The sequence below is a fragment of the Megalobrama amblycephala genome, linkage group LG10 (genome assembly GCF_018812025.1).
Source record: "Megalobrama amblycephala isolate DHTTF-2021 linkage group LG10, ASM1881202v1, whole genome shotgun sequence".
Lineage (NCBI taxonomy): Eukaryota > Metazoa > Chordata > Actinopteri > Cypriniformes > Xenocyprididae > Megalobrama > Megalobrama amblycephala.
This window is the reverse complement of record NC_063053.1, coordinates 22,887,159-22,914,591: the sequence shown is the minus strand read 5'-3', so window position 1 is coordinate 22,914,591 and position 27,433 is coordinate 22,887,159. Positions and strand designations below refer to the sequence as shown.

The 27,433-nt window shown below is 37.5% G+C and overlaps 1 protein-coding gene across 9 annotated transcripts in view; it reads right to left on the bottom strand.

Moving 5' to 3' along the window:
* Window positions 1-27,433, bottom strand: part of wdr27 (WD repeat domain 27) — an 81,827-nt gene that overhangs the window by 21,115 nt on the left and 33,279 nt on the right. For 4 of the 9 annotated variants that reach the window (XR_007186830.1, XR_007186829.1, XM_048205461.1 and 1 more), the window contains exons 22-24: window positions 22,597-22,694; window positions 16,656-16,758; window positions 11,748-11,846 (exon numbers count right to left, since the gene is read on the bottom strand). Coding sequence is in view for 7 of the 9 variants with exons in the window: in XM_048205461.1 (XP_048061418.1) it covers window positions 11,748-11,846; window positions 16,656-16,758; window positions 22,597-22,694 (300 nt within the window). In the remaining 2 variants the exon portion in view is untranslated. Of the gene's footprint in view, window positions 1-8,725; window positions 9,866-11,747; window positions 11,847-16,655; window positions 16,759-22,596; window positions 22,695-27,433 lie in introns of those variants that run through there. The other 5 variants (XM_048205459.1, XM_048205460.1, XM_048205464.1 and 2 more) reach the window with 4 other exon arrangements.

Genomic DNA, 27,433 nt, shown 5'->3' with positions numbered 1-27,433 from the left:
TACATGAAGATTTGTCTGTAAGGGTACTGTTTAAACACACAGCTACCTGACAAATATTTTTAAAGTTATCCCTCTGCGTGAGGAAGATCCATTTAGATTCGATCTGATGGATAGATCCGTTTCGATCCGCTCTGACGGCCAACAAAGTTGAGTAGAGTTATCTCTGCATGGAGCTCTGGATAGAGTTAGTCCAGGAAGATTTATCTGTAAGCAGGGTTCCTACACATTTTCCATTTCAAAATTCCATACTTTTCCATACTCAAATTTCCAGACCTTCCAAACGATTTCTGCCATTGGTAAGCTTCGGTCTCCTCTTCTATGTTTTCTCTTTTACATGTTTGTAGTCCGGGTCCTACAGTCTTTTAGTGATTTTTAAATTAGTGTTTGATTGTTGAAGTTTTGTATTTAGTAATCACGTCTAGGCCCTTCTCTTCTTAAAACCACGTACCTGTGTGACTTTTGTTGGAGATTAATCTACAAGTACTAATATATTCCCTGTTTAACAGGGTAGCATAGTGACTTAGGTTGTTTCCCTTTCCGACCATACCACTCCCTACATAAGCGTAAATATTTAATTTCTCTATTAAATCGATACATTTACTTTATAGACATCCTTCTGTGATTTATCCATTCTGGTCAATGTTTGCTCTGTTGTCGGTATTAGTTGTTGGTATCGAAGCATTTCTATAGAGTAGCCTAAACAAGTGGAATATGATAGTTTCTGTAATATTTTAGTAATGTAGAACTTTCTAAACATATGTGCAAAGTGAAGAGAGGTGAAAAAAGTGATGTGTATGAACTAAATAGTTGTAGGAGGGTCTGGGGGCATCCTCCCCCTTGAGAAGAATTTTGTGATTTCAACATGTAAACGAAGCATTCTGGTGCACTCTGACAAGAACATAAATGGAAAAAACAACATTTGCTTCAAGTAAAAATAAATAAATAAATAAAAATATATTGGCACTAGGGCTGTGCATTGACAAATTTCACAACTCAATGCGATTTTGATTCAGAAGCTTGCGATTTGATTTTGACTTGATTCAGTATTTGTTAATTTGGGGCCTATCAGGTACAGTACATGGCAAATTTCCTCAAAGAAAAAATCTCAACCAATGCTGTAAACTGTACAGGGAACCACAGCTGGTACATTATTATAATAATAGGTTAAAATGGATTTGTAAGCTACTTACATATAGGCTAAATTACACATAAGGAAGTTTTTATAATAATTTTTTTAATAAATCTTTAATGTCAATTATTTTTCTATTCTTTTTTATGTAGGCTAAACATTTAAATGGTGGCTGTCATAAAATGGATTTATACATTCAATATCGAAGCACATGTTAAGTACAAATACAATGAATATGCAATACCCTATAGTGCATATATTTAGCAAAATGCTCCTCTCAAAGTTAATTTTTGTAGTTAAATAACGAGTTTTTGGACATTTAATGGCTTTTCTGAGGTAGGCTAAATGTGACATTTTTACAAGCTATTTTATTTGAAACACTGATTGATCAATTGCATGTGAAATGATTTCGGTAAGTTGTACTGCATATTTCAACATACCTTTGGAAGTTAATTTATGTTTATTTTGTGTTGTAATTAGTAAAGCGGTTGAGATGGTTGGTTCAAGAGTGCTACAGCGATCTATCATGCCACAGAGCACCAAGAAAGATTGCGACTCACTCCAGTTTATGGGAAAGTAGCCCATTTTCGATTCTTGTGAGAATCCTGTGACAAGCACACACTCTCCCCGAAAAAAAAAACTCTTTGGATCTAAACGATTCACATAAATGACGTATTTTGATTCAAAACGGCTAATTTTGCCAAAAAGTGACTAGTTTGCAGGTATGATAAATTAGAAAACTTAATAGAGCCAATAGTCTGGAAACACAAATATTTTTCCATACTCTGATTTCTTTTTTCCATACTTTTCCAGACCTGGAAATTACTCAAATCAAATTCCATACTTTTCCAAACCGCGTAGGAACCCTGTGTAAGGGTACGGTTTAAACGCACAGCTACCTGACAAATATAAATATTTTTACAGACATCCCTCTGCGTGAGAAAGATCCATTTAGATCCGCTCTGATAGATAGATCTGTTTAGATCCGCTTTGACGGACAAAAAAGTTGAGTAAAGTTATCCCTCCAGTGTGAGGAAGATTCATTTAGAGCCGCTCTGATGGCTAGATCCGTTTAGATCCGCTCTGACGGACAACAAAAAACTTGCTGAAACTTCCTAACTCTTCCATCCAGATTTTATTTCTTATTTTTATTTCTTATGTGTTCCATTTTTATTTTTATGTATTTGGTTCTTCTTTATGTAAAGCACTTTGAATTAACATTGTGTATGAAATGTGCTATACAAATAAAATTGCCTTGCCTTCAACCATCATCGCCAGCCCTATCTAGTGGTCACTAGATAACCAAATCGCCGTCACCACTCGCTCAGATCCTGCTCCGCTGGGAGGTCCTGAGGGATGCATATTCAATACCATCCACCTCATGACTGTCATGCAGCCAGCAGACCCTCTCGCTCCTCTGTAATAGCTACTGGTTGCCAAGTATAACCCAGGATGTCACTCGGTTTGTGTTCTTCACCTGCCCGAAGGTAAACTGGTACCACTTCCCATCCCACATAGACCCTGGTCACACATTGTTATAGATTTCATCACTGATCTGCCTTCCTCCAATTCCTTCACATGCATCCTCATCACTGTAGACAGATTCTCTGAGGCATGTCCCCTCAACCATCCACTTTGGAGACCAATGAAGCCCCTTTTCAACACATTTTTCATAATTACAGCCTGCCTGAAGATATAGGATCCGACCGCAGCCCACAGTTTATCTCATGGGTATGGAAAGCCTTGTTCCAACTGCTGGGGGTCTCTGTCTCAGCCTTACTTTGGGATACCATTCTCAAACAAATGAGAATGGGCCAAACCTAGCGAAAGGTTCAGGAGATTGGATGTTACCTGCGGTCATACTGCCACCATCAGCACAGCTGGAGCCGCTATTTTCCTTGGGCTGAGTATGCTCAAAACTCCTTGTGACAATCCACCACAGGATTAGAACCTTTCCAATGCATACTCGGTTACCAACCGCCCATTTCCCTGGTAAGGTGAGCTGTCAGACATTCCAGCTGTGAACCATTGGTTTGAGGAGAACAAGAGGGTTTAGGACTTAGCACATGTCCACATGTGCTGGGGCAGTACAGAGGCATAAGAGCCAGGCTGACACCAGAAGAGCTGCGACACCCTTTTACCATTAAGGTCAGGAGGTGGCTCTCCACCAGGGACATCCACCTCCCCCTGCCCTGTCACATGTCCCTGCTATATATGTCCATATACCATCCAGAGACAGAACAACAAGGTTACATAAATGTTAAACCTTCTTTCACACTACAGAATCTCACTTATCTTTTACCATCTCCCTATTGAAATCTCATTCTAATTCACTGGTCTCTTCTTCCACAGGATCTGGTGCTGCTGACATACCTCCTCAGTACCACCTCCTCCTCATCAGTGGAATCTGATGAAGGATCCATCCATAATGTGCATACCATCCTGGACTCCCGGAGATGGGGTGGCTGACTAGATTATCTTGTGGATTGGGAAGGCTTTGGTGCAGATGAACGATCCTGGGTACCACACAATGACATCTTGGACCCGTCCCTACTAACCACCCTAGCCATCCTGCTCCCAGAGGTAGAGGCCACCCCCGTTGTCGTCCATCTCTGTCTTTGGGAGCCACCAGTGGAGGAGGGGGTACTGTCACAGACTCAGCTACACCTTCAGCACCAGATCCAATAACTCCACCCACACGATCACAGTTGCCCGAATTCTGACACAGTACACCTGTTGCACCTCATCACGGCCACACATAAATACCAGCACTTCACCAACATTCAGCGTCTGGTCTCGTCAAACACTACAGTGTGTTACTGCCCGACTGCCTATTTGCTAACTAACTTACCTACAGTGATTCATCGTCTTCAGATCTTCACCTTCTTCCGTCCTGAGCCTGATCTTCAGTTCATCGCCAACCTGTCCAGCAAAGATACCTCTTACAAGGCTATTTCTCAAGGTAAGTGTCAATGCATCATGATGGCTGATCAGCTCACCTGCTCAAGTTTGCTTTTACACATCTCTACCAATAAAGCCTACTACCTTATCTTTGTGAGTCTCCTCTTCTGCTTTGTGACAAGTTCGAACAATAATTGGTGGACACTCTGCAGCACCACCATTGACCCCTTTTGAAGACCCCTGACCTAAAGAAATGTGTTTTAATGGTGAACCCTTTAATCTAACAGTCTATATTCCAACTGATGTCCTTTTACATCATTCCAGAAAGACATACTGTGGTGTTGAGAACCTAATGCAGAGCAGGTGCATGACATTCTCTTTTGTCAGGGCTAATACATAAACCTGACATTAGAGTCTGTACTTCATCGTAGAAGGGTTTTTCAAGGCCATTTCTACGAAATATGATCCTGCATCTGTTTCTGGCCTCAGACAAGTAATTCTGTCAAAAGCGCAGGCTAATCAGTTAAAGTGCTACATCCTGACTTCCTACACACACTCCAACGTATAAACAGATGCTCCAATCGATCATTCAGAGCATGCGCTGTCAAAGCCTGTAATTCAGTTTTATATTTTCTATGTGCTAACATGAAACAGATAAATCATTTGGGGATCTCTGAAAGAAGACATGTGGCTTTGTACAAGACCCGAAGTTATATTTACAATACAGACTCCCCAGAAAGCCGTGATTGGTGTGACCAATTAATGTCATCTACACAACCACAATGTCTGTACATCATTTATGGGGGTTTTCAATAGTTTATCTCTTTCAGCCCGATGTGTGGTCACACATTGATGGACTGCCCACAAAAGTTCTCATTTTTCACAAAGACAAATTTTGATCCAGATTTGGACTTGATTTTCTATTCTCATTATCTTTCTTAGACCCATCTTTCTAATCCTTTTGTTTTAATGAGATTTGCAGGACAATATGCCTTAGGGAATGGTGAAGCTATAAAAAACAGGCTTTTAAATCATTTACAATAAATCCTCTCATACATCTTACTCAAAACCATAAAGCAACCAAGCACAATTATTATCTGTTTTTCTTGTTTGTGGGGTAATATCAGAAAAAATAACTCAATGCCTTCAGTCTTCTGCAATGCCTTCCATATACAGAGGATCTACAGTTAGGTGTTTGCAATGACCCTTGAAAAACATTTGAAACACAGTATCTTCTTTTGTGTTCCACAGAAGAAAGAATGTCATACAGGTTTAAAAGATGTGAGGGTGAGTAAATGGCAGAATTTTCATATCGGAGTGAACTACTCCTTTCCATTCAGTGTCGTAATATAACTTGATGTAGCCAGTATGTTATTCTGTTCCTACAACTGCTCATCTCTCAAAGATTCACCATTTCTTATTCGTAAACAGAGCATAGCACAGATGAGCACACACTTTTTCCGCTCTGATAAGGAATGCTCTGTAGACGACACATAGTTGAGTTATGGAGCAGAGGTACTGGCACCACAACTAGTGCTGGGGATCCAAAAGGTGTCAGACTGAGTGCAAGACACTTTGGGAAGTTGTGACATGGACAGAGGAAGAGTCACACTAAAGGAGCTGAGCTAAAGCACATGGGTAAGGTGGTCAAGACATAAGACAGCCAGAGTGAAGAAGACTGGGTATTGAAAAAAGCCTTGTCCAAAAACCACCACATGATTTCAGTATCAGTCAATAAAATACATTTTGCCAGTTAATCTAACAAAGCTATTGTACAGCTTGAAAAATGCATGACAGCCTCTGCTCACTATGAACTGCATGAAGATTTATGAGGATTTATTTATATTAACTTTATTATATTATATTACATATATGAGCACTACCATGAAAATGTTTGGGGTCTATTAAGAAGCATAACAGAATGATTTAGATCATGTGAAGACTGGAGTTATGGCTGCTGAAAATTCAGCTTTACCATCACAGGAATAAATTACATTTTAAAACATTATAATAGAAAACAGTTCTTTTGAATTGAATTATATTACTATTTTTACTGTATTTTTGATCAAATAAATGTAGCCATGGTGAATATCAGAGACTTCTTTTAAAAACATTAAAAAAAAAATCTTACCAACCCTAACCATTGAAAAACAGTGCATTTTAGATTTTTTTTAAAAAAACCTTTGTTTTACAGAACAAAAATAACAGCATGTTTGGAAAGACATGACGGTGAATAAATGATAACACAATTTTCCATTCTGTTTTTTTTTTTTTTTTTTTTTTTGAGTGAACTATTACTTTGAGCCACATTTAAAAATACATGAATGCCACTGCATTAGATAAAATATCAAAATAAGTGGCATTTATTTTAAAGAGAAAGCACAAGCAAAAATTTCATACAAAAAGGAAAAAAGACAAAAAACTTGGAATCATTTAGGAACCACTGCAAAAATACTTTTACAAGTAAAGTTAGTTCTGAGATACATTCTACATTTGTTCGCAGACACCACTTGGTTTTATATTTTGTTATCTAATTGTTATCAATGAAATGAATGCACTGTAATCATGTGCAAATACGTTTTGGGGTCACTGTATCTGAGATAGTCAAGAAGAAACACTCCTTCATTATTGTAACAGAAAGTTCATGTAATATAAAATATGTACCTGTAGATGTTGGTAAAGTATTTGATCTGATTGTTTAAATCACTAGAGTTTGTCTGCCAAATATGTCATAGCCTTGGGGTTTCAATGCACTGAATCCCTTAATGGAAAGCACAAAAGTCTTTCACAGGATCTTTTGCTCAAGGGCCAGAGACAAGGAAAGACTTCAGACAGGTTTAGGTCTGTCGTTGATATACTGACCAGATGATGACCGAGCATCTATTCCCCATCAAGGAAGATCTCCCTGCCGATCACGTCTCTCTCTCATGGCCCAGAGAATCAGAGATGTGAGCACATGTTGAGCTCACTCCAGAGCGCTTTATAAATCCCACACATTTGCAATGCATGAATCACACTTTCCCTCGCAAAAACGTCCTGTAGCACTAAACCAAAGAATACATTTTACAGCCCTGTAAATTACCACTCACTCCTCTTTGCGTTCCACTGTCCGAGGTTACAGCACGTTCGTATCCACCGCTAATCAAAAACGGTTAGTGAGATTGCTAATTTGTAGTTTAAAGACATAGTTCACCAAAAATAAAAGAGCTGTCATTATTTTCACCTTCTCATTTTGTTCAAAACTCATATGACTTTCTTTTCTGATTTGCATTATAAAGAATGAGGAATAAAATGAATTAATAAGAAATGACAACTTAAATCTATCTATCACACAAAGCTATTATATTACTTCAGAATACCTGGAATAAAAAACTTTATATGAGTCATATGGATTAATTATATCATATGGATTATGACTCTTTTATGTTGGTTTTGCATCCTTTTTGAAACCTTAAAGCCTGATTCATATTAATTGCACTGAAAAACTTCAAATATGTTTCCTTTTGTGTTCCACAAAAAGAAAGAAAAAAAAAGTCATACAACCTGAGGGTGAGAAAACAATAGCACAATTTAAAATTTTCGGTGAACTATTTTTTTCTAGTTGACATGAAATGGAATTTCACCCTATCTATTTCCTATATTCATATTAATGTACGCATGCTTTTGATCTTATTGTGAATTATTAATCCATACATGTTTTTTTTAATCTTGTAATGAATCAAAATGTAATAACTTAAAGGTGCCCTAGAATTAAAAATTGAATTTACCTTGGCAGAGTTGAATAACAAGTGTTCAGTACATGGAAAAGACATACAGTGAGTCTCAAACTCCATTGTTTCCTCCTCCGTATATAAATCTCATTTGTTTAAAAGACCTCCGAAGAACAGGCGAATCTCAACATAATACCGACTGTTACATAACAGTCGGGGTGTACGCCCCCAATATTTGCATATGCCAGCCCATGATCCCAACATTATGAAAGGCATTAGACAAGGGCAGCCAGTAACGTCTGGATCTGTGCACAGCTGAATCATCAGACTAGGTAAGCAAGCAATAACAACAGTGAAAAATGGCAGATGGAGCAATAATAACTGACATGATCCATGATATCATGATATTTTTAGTGATATTTGTAAATTGTCTTTTTAAATGTTTCGTTAGCATGTTGCTAATGTAGGCTACTGTTGGTTAAAGTTACCATCGTTTCTTACTGTATTCACGGAGACAAGAGCCGTCACTATTTTCATTTTTAAACACTTGCAGTCTGTATAATTCATAAACACAACTTCATTCTTTATAAATCTCTCCAACAGTGTGTAATGTTAGCTTTAGCCATGGAGTACTATCAAACTCGTTCAGAATCAAATATAAACACCCAAATAAATACTATACTCACATGACCCGAAGCATGCATGTAGCATACATGACGAACATCTGGTAAAGATCCATTTGAGGGTTATATTAGCTGTGTGAACTTTGTAAACGCACTGTATTATAGAGTCGCGAGCTCGATAGGCAGGGAGCACGAGATTTAAAGGGCCAGCAGCCTCTGAATTGGTGCATAGTTAATGATGCCCCAAAATCGGCAGTTAAAAAAAATTAATTTAAAAAAATCTATGGGTATTTTGAGCTGAAACTTCACAGACACATTCAGGGGACACCTTAGACTTATATTACATCTTGTAAAAAAACGTTCGATGGCACCTTTAATCGACCAGTAAAATGAATAACTTTTCTCTAATGACATACACCTGACTTCAATCATTTCGTCTGCATAAAACCCTACCTTTTCCTAAAATCGACTACAAGCTCACATTCAGTTCTGTCTTCATCCAATCAACATTGAATCAAGTCCACCCCCTACATTTCTTCTTTCCAATAACACATTTCACTTGGATGTACATCACAATACAGGAGAAAGAATCTGTCGCTACTTCCATAACATCACAACTTTAATTCTCAATCCATATCTACTATATCAGGTCTAACTGTCACATGTTTGTTCTGTTGTTGGTTTTATTCTAGTTCCAGTTTCCTTTGTTCTTATTTTCCTGCCACTGGTTTGCTTCTATGGTTGTTATTTATTTGTTATTATTTTTCTCTCTTGATTACCTCTTGTGTTTATAAGCTGTGTGTTCTTTCAGTTCTTTATCCAATTTTGTTATGTTTGCTGTGTTTCTCCAGCTTGTTTTGTATTAAAGACTATTTGCATTATTCTTCTGCATTGTGCACTTTGTTCACAGCCTGACCATTACACTAACTCACTGGACTCTTAAATCTGTTCTGATTTCCATGGCAACACAAAAAAGTATTTTTAAAGCTCTCTTGTGCCTAAAGTAACAACCTTAGCAGAGTACATATACTAGATTCATAGCCCTCCATACACCCAGGAACAAAACATATAATATCCATAAAAAACAAAAACAAAAAAAAACAGATCCTTCCTTAAAACATACCTTTACCACAGTTGGCAAAATCATTCATGTGAACATGACAATGAAATTTGCTGGGGTGTATTTGACTAACATTCGATATGAGGACTCAGTATGATGGCTGTAACAGGCCTGTTTGAGTGATGTGTTGAGTTGTGTTGGAAACCAGGGACTGAGGTGAGGACACACTGGACTGAGTGAGGGGTGTAGAGGCTCGTGCTGTGTCTCACAGCGATCTCCCCACGCAACCTTTGATTCGCTGCGTGAAACCCCCCTGTGGAAGCTATTTCTGTGGATTCATTTAACGGTGAAAGGAAGATTGGGTTCCTCATAGGTACCATAGCAAGGCAGCGGGACAAAACACACACTGTAAAACATATTCAGCTGTACTCAACGAGAAAGGCTGTAATAAAAGAATCCCATTCATTAGTCAAAACTACAGTAACAAAAAACATCTTATGTTATTGTAATCTATGTAATGAGGTATTTGAGACAGAAGGAATCTTTCTGTCATTTACTATAGTCTGTGGTTACAAGCAAAATTTAAGAGTACAACACAAAACAACAACAACAACAAAAACAAGTACACACAAACAATTCCAGTCATTTCAATAGGAATCCACATGACCAGGAATATCTCATGAGGGTAAAACATTTTCCCATGCAGATATAAAAGTGGGTTCAAGTTTGTCTCACAAATTTTCTGTGACAGACAGTGACTTTGTTGACTACGCTACTGACAACAGACCTTTTTTGCTTATGTGACCGCATCTTACTTCTAATTAAGGCAGGATAGCATGTATGCTTTGTTGGGAAGCATCCCAGAATGCACAGCAATAGACTTAGTGAAAAAAAAAAAAACAAGCCTGCAGGCAAGGCGAAAGAAATGCAGTATAAAAACGTTTTAATTAAGTACTATTAGTAGTGTAATTAAAATAGATTATTTTACCCAATAGCTTAATGTCAAACATAACTGAAATTAATAATAAGTGCTGCCTTATAGGTAATGCACAGCAAGGCAACTCACTTGGTTTTGGAACAGAGATTATAGTGCTTTGTATTAATATTACACTGTATTAATATTTGCCAACATTTATATTTATATGTTTGGTAATGTTCTAAACTCCTAACCTATTACTTTTAAAGGTGACCTAGAATCAAAAATTGAATTTACCTCGGCATAGTTGAATAACAAGAGTTCAGTACATGGAAAAGACATACATTGAGTTTCAAACTCCATTGCTTCCTCCTTCTTATATAAATCTCATTTGTTTAAAAGACCTCCGGAAAACAGGTAAATCTCAACATAACACCGACTGTTACGTAACAGTCGGGATCATTAATATGTACGCCCCCAATATTTGCACATGTTACACAATAGCGAAAAATGGCAGATGGAGCAATAATAACTGACATGATCCATGATAACATATTTTTAGTGATATTTGTAAATTGTCTTTCTAAATGTTTTGTTAGCATGTTGCTAATGTACTGTTAAATGTAGTTAAAGTTACCATCGTTTATTACTGTATTCGCGGAGACAAGAGCCGTCGCTATTTTCATTTTTAAACACTTGCAGTCTGTATAATTCATAAACACATCTTCATTCTTTATAAATCTCTCTAACAGTGTGTAGCTTTAGCCAAGGAGCACTATCAAATTCATTCAGAATCAAATGTAAACATCCAAATAAATACTTTACTCACATGATCCGATCCATGCATGCAGCATACATGACGAACATCTTGTAAAGATCCATTTGAGGGTTATATTAGCCGTGTGAACTTTGTTTATGCACTGTATATAGAGTCGAGAGCTCAGGGGGCAGGGAGCGAGAGATTTAAAGGGGCTGTGCAGTCTGAATCGGCGCATAGTTAATGATGCCCCAAAATAGGCAGTTAAAAAAATTAATTAAAAAAAAAAATCTATGGGGTATTTTGAGCTGAAACTTCACAGACACATTCAGGGGACACCTTAGACTTATATTACATCTTTTGAAAAGACGTTCTATGGCACCTTTAATTCTTATAATCAAAACCTATAATTAATTCAAATTAGAAATCAGGTAATGTACAAAAACAGAATTTTGTAGATAATTTCACTCTTAGGTAGGTCTTAGGTCACCTTCTTTTCTTGCACACTAAATAAATGCAATTGGAGGCATTACACCAAAGCCTAAAATAACCTAAAACTTTAACACTAGTCTTTAGCTGCTTGGTATTTTTTCATAAAATTATTTGTTTTAGAGTTATTGTTTAATTAGTTATTGTTTTAATATTCTTTACCTCTGGATTTGCAGGGTTGAAAGCCACATTTAGGACCGTTTCAGAGTGTCTCTGGAGCTTATGGAGAAAGTTGCTGCTGCGTGTGTCATATATATAGGCCTGGAAGAAAGGTTAAAGGACAAAGTCTCAGTACAGCACGTGAAACACATATAACAACATTAATATTAACAAAACGGCTTGCCTCATTACACAATCACACACTTTGTAAAGAAACATTCACACACTGGCTTCAGTGTCTGAGTTAAACATGTTGAACAGGCCAAACACACTAATGTTGCATGCTGTATTTGTGTTACCTTGTAAATGTGCAAATCCAGGGTTTACAAATGTACTGTGTGAAATCTTGAAACTATCCGGATAACAAAGATAAACAGTATGAAACACGGAACAAGATTACATTTAAAAGTGTAACCATTTTTAACAGCTGACTGATACAGAGGGACATGTGCACATCTAACTATGGAATCTTCTTGACAGCATTTGGCAGAATTTATAGCTAAAAGATCCGCACTATTTCCAAGCTCAGTTCTATGGAGTGTTTGTAGCACAAAGCCAGACTACTGTTCAAAAGTTAGGTGTCAGTATGATTTTCTTTTAAAAGGAATTAAAACTTCTTCAGCAAGGATGCATTTAGCTGATTAAAACTAACAGTAAAGACATAATTTTATAAGTTTATTTCAAATAAATTCTGTTTATCATGGGAATAAATAAAAGTTATTAGAAAACATTTTTATTACATAATTATAATTATTACATAATAATATTTCACAATATTACTGTTTTACAGTATTTTTTGATCAAATATATGTAGCCTGTGTGAGACTTCTCTTTTTTTTTTTTTTTTTTTTAAATCTTAAAGATCTGAAGTGCAAAGTTTTAACATTGTCATAGTGGAAAGTTTTAACTTTATAAATTGTGCAGATGTGCAGGATGTTTTTTAATATACAGGAACCAAAACCAGATGGGTCAACACCCCCCTCTGGTTGTCTTGTGATAAACGTGTTTTTTGAGTCTCAACCTCGTGCAATTTATACGCAGCTTTTTTTCCTCTGTGTAAGCAACACCTGCAGTTTAACTAAATACCAAGTAAGGAGTTGTTTTGTTTGATTAACAAGAAGCCCCTACCCATCCTCTGTGGAGAACTCGGTGGCCTATAAGTATGGCCACATACACACTGTAAGAGTGACAACCGCATTTAAATGCAGGAGTGAATCCCATGAATTATCATTACATGTGTGTACGGAACACGACTCAATCTCGAAATGGCGATGATTGACAGCTTGGAAACCATAGCGACGTTCTGGCGTCTCTCGTGTTTGGTATCTGTTATTGTGATCAAAGTAATGTTACAGTGACAAAACACTCGTTATTTTCAGCAATTTAACTAAACATAGTCGACAGAGGCGTCATGTTTTGTTTATGCTTGTACAGCCTGTTTCACACAGTGCGCGCGCACTTTTTTTGTTGCCATGATCACTCATTATAAGCGTTTTTGGGCTTGTTGTTTAAGCGCATCTCATAAATTGATCAGGTTTATGGAGTTATTAAAGTGAGCAGACATGAATCGCGATATTTCTGTCTTATTTTCAGCATAAAGCATTTGGATTTATTTCGGTTTATTATCAGTGTTGCCAATTTAGGGATTTTGTCACTAGATTTGGTGACTTCCCTGCCCCTTTTGAGACTTTTTTCAAAAGTTTAGGGACAAATCTAGCAACTTCTTGGACAAACCTTATCTAGATTCTTATTTTACCTACTGATCTCTATTCATATTTATATAGATCAATAAATTTGCCATTATGATGTCATCTAGTGACATTTAGCTACCAGTTTTAGCTACTTTCAATTGAAAGCAGTTGGCAACACTGTTTATTATGGGCTTGTTCTTGTTTGCTGATTTTTCTAGCAAGATCTGGCAACGAGTCAAGGCTTGTGCTTTCCCTGTGATTCACCGCAGAGACACATCTCTGATGCACGTTAAAAAACGTCATTAACAACTAGTTGTTCATTTTGGTTCCGTGCACATTGCATAGAATTTCTGTAAACGCGGTGGTAGAATGTGGTTGTCACTCCCGTATTTTACTGAACTGTGTGTGTACAGAACGTGATTAAGCACTAAAAGGTGAACTGATGACCGAATTTAGCTGCAGTGTGTACGTGACTGTGACTTCCGCTTTTTGATTGGTTCCGCTTTTTTTGTTTGATTTGATCCTCTTGCAAGAATAAAAACCTTTTAAAGACACCTTGTTTGTTTTTCCAAATCAGCCTCATCATAATTAAGTTTATTTTTTCCAGAACAAGATGAACGGTAGTATAATTTTCTTCAACAATGGTTGAAAGATTGAAAATGTAAATCATGACATAGATGAGGCAAAGAAAACCTGCCATTCAAAAAATATGCCATTAACATAGATAAAACATGAGACGTATCACAGCGCACTGGTCGGGTTCCTCCATATGTTTCTTATTCAGTCCTCTTAGGAAATACATTGAGAGTGTTCTGGGGAAGACACAGGTCTTGGTGCCAGAAAGAAGCCAGAGATTGCTAACAGGTTTTTGCAACATCCAATTAGGTGTAAATTTAAGGCATTTAGCAGATGGCCTTATCTAGAACAACTTACAAATCAGCTTTAGCATCACATGCAAAACTAACATGGACAACAGATAGGAAGCCTGTGAGATCTGCCGACACTGTCCAAACAAGCAGAAATGTGACAAAGCAACACAATAAATACGCTTTCAAGTTCTTATCCTAACCAGCTACCAATGGCATTTTGTCAACGGCTAGCCTTTATTTTTTATTTCTTTTGTTGAACGCACAAGAAATATTTTGAAAAACATCTCAGTGCTATATTTTGTTAATACAATGAAAGTCAATAATCGGACACAGAAAAAAAAAAAAAAATCCATAGAAGAAAGTCACAGTTACATAAGTTTGGGGTGGACTATCCTCTTAAATTACTTCTGATAGGTAATGGCAATGCAGTTAAAAGTACAATTTACAATGTGGTTAAACACAATTTGCCATGCTTTCCATGTCCTCATTCCTATGAGGTCAAAATCAATCACTTTTTGTTGATCATACTTGTATTCATTACGTATGGCTTAAAATAATAAGGCTTGGGATTAATGCAGTAATGGGGAAGAGATTAAGTTCTTTTTTCTGTGATTATCTTCTGAAATATAAAATGCATCAACAAATTCATCTGGCTTATTGAAGTCTCAAGACAGCTACTACTGTTCTCTCCATTTGGCTTCCAGGAAACACAGGAAAGCAGGCGGTGCTGATCTTCTCAAAACCGTCCTGCATTACCCAGTGCTGGCGATTAATAACAGCTATCAACACGCACATATTATTCCACTGACTTGAGCAAAGACTAAACACACACACACAAACAGAGCAGAGACGGCAGTCCTCCCACACTGGCAAAGAGACACATATGGAAAAGTAATTTGATTGATTCAAAAATAAACATGCAGTTCAAAATATGGATTATAAGAAAAAAGTAAGTGGTTGCTTTAAATGGCAAGTTTGTGTAAAACCTAATGATCATGCTATCCATCTTTATTTGAGAATCAACCAAAGAGCATCTTGTGCTTCACTGGAAGCAAGAACATCTGACCATCTGCATAAAGATGCTCACATGATCAATTTTATTCGAAACGAATCAAATTTTATTTGATTAGTGACGTATAATTATTGCCGAATCTTAAATATTTCTCTGTGAAATCCTAAAACTAGGTCATTCGAGCATTCGCATGAGTCAAAACACACTATCGCGATTCATTTTTCATGAAAGTGTTGTGTAACATCCGCTGTTTTTTATGAAGGTCAATGGAACAATAGCTCTGTAAAAGATACTTTTTTCTCAGAGCTCTTTTAACAACAGAACACCATGAAAGTATGGATATCCCACTGTTTTCCTTATATGAGTGAATTGTTTTGACAATTCTGGCAAAAGACACAAGACATGGAGAAGCTCAGCAGTAAATGTGATGCAGCTGCTGGATATGATAAGAGATACTTAGAGAGGGAGAATTAAAGAGGTCAATGGAAAAAGTGGTCCAGTGAAATAGGGATGATTGTAGGTTCCTCTCAAGCCCCCTGTAGATAGCATTTGTGGTGTAAAGTTAATGTGAAGTTTAATGCAGTCTGTCTGTCTGTCTGTCTGTCTATCTATCTATCTATCTATCTATCTATCTATCTATCTATCTATCTATCTATCTATCTATCTATCTATCTATCTATCTATCTATCTATCTATCTATCTATCTATCTATCTATCTATCTATCTATCTATCTATCTATCTGTCTGTCTGTCTCTCAGTCTCCCTGCCCATCCCATCTGTACTTTCAATGAAGGCTTTGCAGACAAACTTTGTAATTCAATTTGGTGCAAAAAATATATATTTAACCTTAAACTAATAAATAAATATACCTTTGGCTGTGGAGCTAGAACATTGTCTAAATTTGACAGTCTTTACATATTCAAAGCATTTTCAAAATAACATTTTCATAACTCCAATAAGAAACAAAAGAAAAAAGATCTGACTAAAACCTAAAAAAAAAAACAACAACCCTGTTCTTACCTATAATGTGAAAAATGTGGTATTCAGCAGTCCTGAATAGCAGTTTTATTACCTCTGTCAAGATACACAGGCTCACACTGGGCCAGAACAGGATTATCTGATTTACAATTATGCTGTACATTCTGTACGAGGCTTGTGAAATATGTAGAGGTACTATGAATTGGTCTTATGAATTCTATTACACCTTGTGCTCATCATGACACCATAAAACACTCCACTTAAGCAAGGAGAAACTATTATAAACACAGGGCGAAGATGAGCTGAAAGAAACAAAGACAAGGGATACAGGACATCAGGAGATGTATTAAATGTACTCACACAATGGTCCTCTGAGCCAGTAGCTATGAAGCGACCACAGGGTGAGAAGGCCGCAGTGCAGTGATGACAACGGTTAATGTGGCTCTCATAGCGGCGAACACACCTGACAGAGATGGTCAGAAAGAAAGATATTAATCAGTTGAGTTTTGTGAATAATTCTAGAATGTGCCAAATTTACATTTTTGCGGCTGCCTAAACTGGGTTGCAGGCACTTTGTGAATAATACCATACGCTTAAGTGGCCCAACTTTGCCCTTCATGCTTTAATTAAAATATTTATCCACTTCTTCTTTGTCTGTTAAGCAGCTGGAAAATGCATGCTTATAGACTAAATAACACAATATAAATGACTATTACCAAACATTTGTTTTGTACACACTCACAATATTCACATTTGACTTGATCAGTCAGAAATGATTATCTAAAGAAAGGTTTAAAATCAGCTTTTCAGTTCCAGGGCTACTTTTGTCTCTCTTTGTAGATATCACCTCCTTTAGTATGTAAATATTCATTTAGCAGACACTATTCATCCAAAGCAACATACAGCACATAGGAACTTTCTTCTGGAACACTGTGATGACTAAGAAAACATCAAGTCCAAATACACAAAATAATTTTCAGTGGAGTAGGGCAACACATCTGGAGCCAGTGATTTCTTTGTGAAAGTGCTATCAAACAGCCAGGATGCATGTTTCATAATGTGGTCCAGAGGGAATATGTAAACTGATGTGGGAAGAAACTTCAGAAACGATGCTTCACCTCATTACTACCATGCTTGGTGCTGTGTTTGCAATTGCTTGACCACATTTCCCTGCATTCTTCTAGTTTATGCATAATGATGAAGGTAACATTACCTACTTGGATAAACTTCATGTGAATAATATAATATAATATAATATAATATAATATAATATAATATAATATAATATAATATAATATAATATTATTGCCTTAGTGAACATATTGAGCTACCATTTGTCAGTGTGTACTGTATAGATTTAAAGGATGACCACATATGACAGTTTTCTGGGTCAGTGTGGGTGAGATGTAACAACACAGAATTCAAACACATTAACATTCACTGGGAATTTAAGGTCTGCACTTTGAGCATCTACGATTTAAAAAGTTCTATTTTAAAATCCACAGATGGGAAATTACCCTTAGAGCTTAACCCTAGTCTTTTTATAAATATAAACCTATGATTTGTGCCTAATGAGATCATTATGTTATTAAGGAAGTCACAAAAGAGGCATATAAAATGATTTAATGCTAGCCATAGCATCAGCCTTTATGGAGCAGCACAACCATATAATAAATTAACTCTTTTAATGAGACTACATAGACTGCCAAAGCATGCTTTTTCTGTCCATGCAATAAAAACACACACACACACACACACACACACACACACACACACACACACACACACAAAAAACAAAAACAAACAAAAAACAACTGGCATAAAATTCAAAAGATATTAATATAAAGGTTAAAATAAATTTGACTGCAACAGGAAACGAAAAACATCATGGAAGAGCTTGCCTGAGGCTCTTGCTCATCACATGTGTTGGGTCTGGTTGTTATGTTGATTCTGAATGCTCTGTACGCCTTTATGAATCTAGAGTGCTTTTCTGAGGGTCTAGGTCTCAATTCACATTCTATACAAGCCAGGTTAATCTGCTTCTCATTACGAGAAGAGATTATGCTTTAAGAGAAAGCATAAACAAATTTATTGTGTAAAGTCCACATATTTTCTTCACATTTAGTCAACCACCAGAGTCAAACAAACAGAATGCCAACCGGAGAGCCACCAGAGACTTTGCAAGCGCCTTTAAAAATCAGAATGAAAATACCAAGCAGTAACCACCAAGCAGTCACCTAGAACACTCTAGCAACTACATAGAAGTGTGCTAACAACCACATAACAGCATATTCTCTGACTTTGGTTATTCCCCATTCAAGGGGTGCACTTGAATGACTATAAAAAAAGCTGTCTGGGGACATTGCCATGATGGCTTCTGAGTGTGCTGGAGTGGAGTCAATCCCAAAAAGAATTCATTCTCTGAGGCACAAGAGTCACAGTTATTTATATTTGTTCACTGATTGATTTTTAGGATTCTTTCTGTAGGTTACTGTAACTACCTGTACAATGTAAAAAAAAAAAAAAAAAGACTGTTGCAATTTGCTATCACAACTTAAAATTTAGCATGAGTATGTTGCCTGAATTTAATTTGATAACTCAAATATCCAAGTTGTCATTTAAAGGGATAGTGAAAAATGAAAATTTGATGTTTATCTGCTTACCCCCAGCGCATCCAAGATGTAGGTGACTGTTTTTTCAGTAGAACACAAATGATGATTTTTAACTCCAACCGCTGCCGTCTGTCAGTCAAATAATGCTAGTGGATGGGAACTTCTAATATAAGAGTCAAATAAACATGCACAGACAAGTCCAAATTAAACCCTGCGGCTCGTGATGACACATTGATGTCCTAAGACACGAAACGATCGGTTTGTGCGAGAAACCGAACAGTATTTATATCATTTTTTACCTCTAATACACCACTATGTCCAACCGCGTTCAGCATTCGCTTAGTTAGGTCTGATCGCGCTCTGACAATGGCAGTGATGTCTCGCGCATATACTTCAACGAGTGCTAGACATCACTTCCGTTGTCAGAGCTCACTAAACGAGTGCTGAACGCAGTTGGACATAGTGGTGTATTAGAGGTAAAAAATGATATAAATACTGTTCGGTTTATCGCACAAACCGATCGTTTCGTGTCTTAGGACATCAATGTGTCGTCACGAGCCACAGGGTTTAATTTGGACTTGTCTGTACATGTTTTATTTACTCTTATAGTAGAAGTTCCCATCCACTAGCATTATTTGACTGACAGACGGCAATGGCTGGAGTTAAAAATCATCATTTGTGTTCTGCTGAAGAAACAAAGTCACCTACATCTTGGTTGCGCTGGGGGTAAGCAGATAAACATCAAATTTTAATTTTTGGGTGAACTATCTCTTTAATATAAGTCCACATTTCAAGTTGACTAAACTTAAAATTGTAAGGCAGAATTAACACTTTTTAAAGTTTTAAAAAAAATTATTTTTTACACTGTTCCAACACTAATTCACCAATAAATAACTAATAAAGGTTTTTAAAAGATGGCAGTTATGAAAGAAATAAATGAAGGATGTACAAACAGTGTGTGTTGACTAAGTACCGGGGTCCCACCGGAGGTGCCCTGACCTCCTATGCAGCTGAAAGCAGAGTGATGCTTCATAAAAGAGTTTTTAGAAAGTCTTCATGAAGCACTTGAGAGTCTCTTGCCAGTATTTCTCATACATAATTCAAAATCCAGAGAGCTGCTGCTCCCCTCTTAGTCTGAAGTTCAATATACTACTGTATACCTATAAAGGAAGCATTTTAATTGTCATATGCAAACATACAGTCCCAGAACAGGCAGACAAGGGTTATGTGGAAGATCACAAGCCTCAGTCTTTCAGAGCTCCTTGGCTTTTGGCTGAAGGTTTTGTCTTGGCCTGTGGAATGATGTCACTTGTGCTTTAAATGAAGTCTTGGGGGAGATAAATCCATTTCACGTGCTTGAAGTCGGAGCACTGTTAAAGAGCCAGCCATTGGAAAAATGGAAAATACACATAAAATGGCCTGTGCTGAAAGACTTCATTGCCAAACCTCAGTTTGTCAATGACTGCAGGCAAATGATGTCACTAATTGTCACATATGCTCCCGTCCATGTTTCCCGTGTTTGACCTGCATTTATCTTTACTATTTTGTCTTAAGTGTTTTTCATGGTTTCCTCCCTGTGACAATTTTCCTTTCTCTTTTCCACTGGAACTAATCCTTCAAAGAAGTGAAAAAAATACGCTGTCCTGCAAGGCAATCAGTATAATGACACAATTTTCCTGCAGATCAAGAATTAGTCACAAGGTTTTTACAACTAAGGTGATTGGCTCAAAAACATTCTGTGGTTCCATGAGCAAAAATGGCAATAGCAGAATATGTACTTCAGGGGGGTCATGTGGCAGGAGAAAAACTGCCATTGAGATGAAAGGGAATGCTTTTGGATAGCTTTCTCTAGGTATTACAGACCTCCTCGGGGAGGAAAGTGTCAGTTGTGAAACGTACAGCTTGTTTGCATAACATATCAAACTCTTTTATTTTAAAGCAGCTTTGTTAAAGAAGTTAGGTTCTGCAGGGATGGATGAAGTTGTTTAATGCTCCTGACCAGAACTTGACCTGGAACTCTGTGCAAATATTTATCAAGGCAAGTAAAAGGGATTTGACACTTTCTGTTTGCAAGTAAGAGCAGGAAGATCTCCAAGCATAACAGAATGAAGGATGTATAAGAAGCAATTCATACCATTTCACAAAGTGAAGGAAATAAAAGAAGTCTTTCGTCAATTATTTTAGCTGTCCTTATAAGGTAAATAAAGCTGAATGGAGAGATTGAGGTGCAGAATATCTATATGGACATGAAATATCACTAAGTTCCGAGAAAAAAAATATGTTCAGAGTCTGGAACTTTCCGTACAGATTCCTGTACCTGCAGTTGTTGTCTCTGTTCTAGTTTTGTCTCTCCCTTCACAGGAGAACAAATGAGTCCAAAATGCTTTTTCCACCCTGATGCATTTACGGAGTGTTCTTAAAGGAACAGGCCACTCAAAAATGAAAATCTGTTCATTATTAATCAATCTCCCGCTCCATCACTAATCTCTCTTTTTCCAATCCAGTGTGACATTCATTATTCTGTGTAACAGAAGTTTTTTTGAAAGAATATCCTGGCCACTCTTTTCCATTTTATGGGTCTGTCAAGCTCAAAAAAGAAAGAAAGAAAGAAAAAAAGTAAATTATGACAATTTTTTGGGGGTGGGCTGTTCTTTTAAAAGAACTCTGGAAACACTTCAAGTTGAAGAAAGCATTTCTGACTAATCTGTCCTCCTACGAAGAAAGAAACAGAACCAGGACAGGACAGAAACTACAGGTACAAGAATCTATGCTTGAAGTTCCAGACTCTAAAAACTCTGAAAAATGTGTTGCAACATCATGGGTGAAAAGATGATATTATGTTCTATTACTTTCAAATGATAAATGGATAAGAAAACACAAGCACTATGCAAACACAGAATTCATTTTGAACTGGAACTAACTGAATTAAGATTCAATTTAGAATTCATTAGCAGGTTTATTTCTTTATACCTTTGGTATCGGTGTCTATTTATCTATATATTTAACTTGAGCTTATACAGACCAACGAGGAACTGTGAAAGAAACCGCATTGCTGAATTCACTCAGTGTCCACCTAAAGCAGAGTGGTTACTGTTAGGTCAACTGCAGGGAGGGAATTCTTTCCAGAGTCCTTTTGGCTGAGGTTCGGGCAAGCTCAGCTTCAACAGAATCTGGAAATTTTGGATTCTTCGTTTAAATGATATATGTACCTTTCTGACTGGCCCTAATCCTGGTTGTTCTGAACGATCTTCAGGGCATTATGTAAAGGTAGTATCCTGCAAGCCTATAAACAACCTGGGATTTGACCGTTATTCACTTCTCTGAAGAACAGGTTATCAGTGCTTTAGTGAGGTGAGGGCATGAAAATGTATGATAGACTGGAAAAACCATAACTTGAGCAACATATGTAGAAGGCCAACTGTTCAATAATCAACTTTAAATCATCATAAACTTTAAAAAAGGCACAAAAGTAGATATTTCATCTACTTCATCATTGGCTCAATGGTGATATTTAATAATGTTCTGTAAGCTTAAGCAAGGTATCTAACTAAATCTTTAGAATACTGTAATATTTATCAAAAGATAATTGCGTAATTCAACGTCTAATTCTTGGTAAATTGGGTGAATTTTATGCAGTCTTGCCCTCTAAAGGTCTCACAAATCCAGGGAAAGGAGATCAAAGGGCTTACCTTGCTGTGCGCAGGTCCCACAGTTTCAGACTGTCCGTTATGGCGCTGCTCAGGAAGAGATTGTATGATTCCAGGGCCTGTGTACAGAACGGCGACCCCTGAAATAAAAGATAAAGTGGAAAGAATCACACCAAAAGAAAGGTGTGGAATAATAATAAAAGGAAATCAAGGATCCTGAATGGGGAAACACTTATAAAACTGCTAATAACTAATATGGACACAATGAGACATCAATACCTACAGAAGATAATAAAGTACAGATGTTCATTGTCTTAAAAAAAACCTTCAATTAGCCTGATATTCAGAAAGAATATAGCAACTTTTTAAAGGTGCCTTAGAACCCATTTTTAAAAGATGTAATATAAGTCTAAGGTGTCCCCTGAATGTGTCTGTGAAGTTTCAGGGCAAAATACCCCATAGATTTTTTTTAATTAATTTTTTTAACTGCCTATTTTGGGGCATCATTAAAGGGATACTTCAGGATTTAGCATTAAGCTTTGTATTAGTAGAATACCACTAGTATTCTTGAATTACCATGCTTTCCCCCTTCATATCAGCCCGAGATGAGAGATTTATGCATTTTTATTCTGTAAAAAAGCCTCCGATGACACAAAAATCGTCATTTTGCGTCATCGGAGGCTTTTTTGGCCAGAGGCTTAAAACTACAGCCAGTAGTTCCACATTTTTTCACCACGCCCATATGGGGTGGGATCTCACTCACAGAACGTAAACATAGTGTCAGCCATTATTAGAAGCTAAGCTAACAGGCTGTGGAGAAAGTAATGACAATGGCGGAAGGTAGTTTTGAAGTTGAAATGGCAGAAGGGGATTTTGAAGAATTGTTACGAGAATCGGATGTTTCGCGGCTACATGTACGAGCCGCAATACAGCGACGAACAGTTGCGGATGATGGAGGAACAAGAGACGGTTAGAGCAGCTGCTGCAGACCTGCTTGGCGCTCGGGAGGAAGAGCCCGGGCAGACTCGAGCTGGGGCGGACTGGTGGTGTCAGTGCTCTCGCTGTGCGCCTATGGACGCTGTGCGCGAATTTCAACGATGCCATTTTCTTCTGGACGAGATCACAGAATCCGTTGATGAAACGGCACCGCTAGCATGCGTAACCGAGCACCCTAGTTGGCGTGGTTTGGGCGTGGCCTCGCAAGGGCAGCAAAACAAGTGCATTCTGGGAGTTGTTGTCTTTCATCCACATTAGTCAAAAATACATTTTCTGCCTTTTCTCAGTCTAGAAAGCTCCAAATTCAAAAATAATTTCACATTTCTACTACATAAATGACCAATTTTAAATACACATTCATCTTTCCAGGGGTGAAGTACCCCTTTAACTATGCGCCGATTCAGGCTGCGGCCCCTTTAAATCCCCCGCTCCCTGCCCCCCGAGCTCTCGACTATAATACAGTGCATTTACAAAGTTTACACAGCTAATATAACCCTCAAATGGATCTTTACAAGATGTTTGCCATGCATACTGCATGCATGCGTCGGATCATGTGAGTATAGTATTTATTTGGATGTTTACATTTGATTCTGAATGAGTTTGATAGTGCTCCGTGTCTAACAGGCTAAAGCTAACATTACACACTGTTGGAGAGATTTATAAAGAATGAAGATGTGTTTATGCATTATACAGACTGCAAGTGTTAAAGTGTTATCCAGATGTTAATACTGGCTGCCCTTGTGTAATGCCTTGAACATGGGCTGGCATATGCAAATATTGGGGGTGTACATATTAATGATCCCGACTGTTACGTAACAGTCGGTGTTATGTTGAGATTCGCCTTTTCTTCGGAGGTCTTTTAAACAAATGAGATTTACATAAGGAGGAGGAAACAATGGTGTTTGAGAGTCACTGTATGTCATTTCCATGTACTGAACTCTTGTTATTCAAATATGCCGAGGTAAATTTAATTTTTAATTCTAGGGCACCTTTAAATTTTACTAGTAGGAGTTGCACCGACTAATCTACTAGCTCTTCCATTACGCTTTAAGCATGACGTCGCCAAGTCGCTGGTCATTTACGCTCCATATCCAACAGTTAATGACAAATAAATGCAAAATTCAAAAGCACTCCACAAGATTTGTTTGATTATACCATCTGGATTCTCAATATTGATCTGATGGATGCACATTTTAAACAGCTTATTGTACACGTAAGTTAATCGCCGTTCTAAACTGTGCTGCTACATTACAGCAGACAGTAGTGCTCAGATCACGTGCGCTCACAGAATTATTGAGTATTGCGTATTGTCAACACTGTTCTGTGGTTTATCAAGAAAATAGCTTAGAAACGGAAAAGTTCTAGCATATATTTCTTAGTAACTAAAACCCACAGCTTCACTATTTGTAAAGAGAAGCTGCCAGGTAGAATTAATTCAACCGCAATCACTCTCTTACTATTGCTATCATATAAATGTAATCTTTATCTGTATCTGATCTAGAACGAAAAGGAATTCTGTCAGAAATATAATGACCCAAAGACAAAATAAATGATAAAAATAAGCTGTTATGTAGGAGCAATATTTGTGGGCAGCGTCATATGCCATAGCTGTGCACAAGGCAACCCACGTTCGAGTCTCAGCTCGAGGTTCAGACTTAGAGCTTGTTCACGCAGAACACATTTTTGCTTTCAAAAGCGCAAGACGCGGGAAGTGGGATGGGGTAAAAATGCAATGTCTCTCGAGACATGTTTTTTAAAAAAAAGAAAGCGCCGCGTTTTTAGAATGCCGTGTCATGCGCAAGACACTGCAAAAGACGCAAGACGCGAGCAGTCATACATGTCTGTCTAGCACGTGTTTACATAGAAAAACAATGGAAAAGTAGCGCATTGGAATGGAAAAGCCCCCTTATTTGTTCATTAATGACGTCATCCTCGACTAGTCGACGTCGACTCAACTTTAATCACATAAATGTCGACTTTAAAGAAATCTGAAGTTGGTCAACCCTTATTTACTAGTGATTTAATCACTCTGTGTGCTGCAAAATCAGGTCAGTCTTTAGATATACATGACTGTTCAAAAGTTTGGGGTCAATGTTTTTGAAAGAATTCTTTTATGCTCACCAAGGCTGCATTTATTTGATCAAATTACAATAAAAACAGTAATATTGTAAAATAATATTACAATTTAAAATAAAAATTTTCTTATTTTAAAATATTTTATTCCTGAGATGGCAAAGCTGCATTTCTTCAGTGTCACATGATCCTTCAGAAACCATTCTAATATGCTGATTTGGTTCTCAAGAAACATTTCTTATTAATATCAATGTTGATAATAAAATAGTTGCGCTAATTAATGTTTTTGTGGAAATCGTGATCATTTTTTTCAGGATAAATGTCAAATTTAATGCACCCTTGCTGAATAAAAGTATCAATGATATTATTAAAAAATCTTACTGATCTCAGACTTTTGAATGGTAGTGTACATGAATTGCAAGAAAGATGAGCATAAAATGGCATTTATTTGGTCTAAGGTATCTCATTCATATAAATCTACTATTCTAAATAAATCATGCATCCTTGTTAAAATTAGTTGTCATAGTTGTTGTCTGGTCATAAAAAGAAACATACATTTGGCAGGAGATTGCAAACAAGCTGCACGTGCTCGCTGAAAGCATGCAGACTTTCCAGAACTGAAGTCCTACCAAAAAGCCAGAAAAGTCCACAGACTGGAAATGTTTGTCATACATTGTGCAAGATCGGTGAAACAATCTCTCTCGTGCCCTAACACAGATAAGGATGGTTTAAAGTGTCCTGTGTGATTATTCACACACAATTAGACATTCATCAGAAATGTTCTCTACAAAAGTAGCTTTAGAAAAAGGAACATGTTGCCTGTGGAGAAGAACGTAGAATAGCTGAGAAAAGGTTTGTTGTAGCTCATTCACAGCTGGCAGGAATTCCCAGTGATCAGCTCTCTTGATCCCTCTAGGCGTGTCTAATGCATAGGCTTCTTGTTGGAGGATCCCATATGTATGTAAGAGCCAGGTTGTGTTATTGTGAAGAGATCAGACTCACAAGTACAGCAGACAATGTGTAGCGTGACTGGAGGTTGGTATGCTGGTATGGAAAGTGGCCGCTCGGGGAACGTGGGAGAGTGCCCACTAGCTAAAGCCATTATACTGCTTTAGATCAGTTATTCCAGTCCACTGTCCACTTGTGTACCCAACTAATCTCAGTTGACCCTCTCAAACTTTGGAGTATCTGGGGCAATGAATCTGCAAAACACGTGGTACACTGCTCTCACGTCATACAAGACATGAGAGCGGAGGTCGGTAAGGGCAATATACCCTACAAAAGCCTTAGTTCATCCTGTTTCATCTCACAAGGATGCATTAAATTGATCAAAAGTGACATATCGTCTGGCATATCGCATCTTCCTCTTCACAATATCCCATAGATTTTCTATGGGGTTAAGGTCAGGCGAGTTTGCTGGCCAATTAAGAACAGGGATACCATGGTCCTTAAACCAGGTACTGGTAGCTTTGGCACTGTGTGCAGGTGCCAAGTCCTGTTGGACTTGGCATCTCCATAAAGTTGGTCAGCAGCAGGAAGCATGAAGTTCTCTAAAACTTCTTGGTATGTATACGTCTTGTATATGTCTGTGCGTAGTGGTTCTTGAAGCACTGACTCCAGCTGCAGTCCACTCTTTGTGAATCTCCCCCACATTTTTGAATGGTTTTGTTTCACAATCCTCTCCAGGGTGCGGTTATCCCTATTGCTTGTACACTTTTTTTCTACCACATCTTTTCCTTCCCTTCGCCTCTCTATTAATGTGCTTAGACACAGAGCTCTGTGAACAGCCAGCCTCTTTTGCAATGACCTT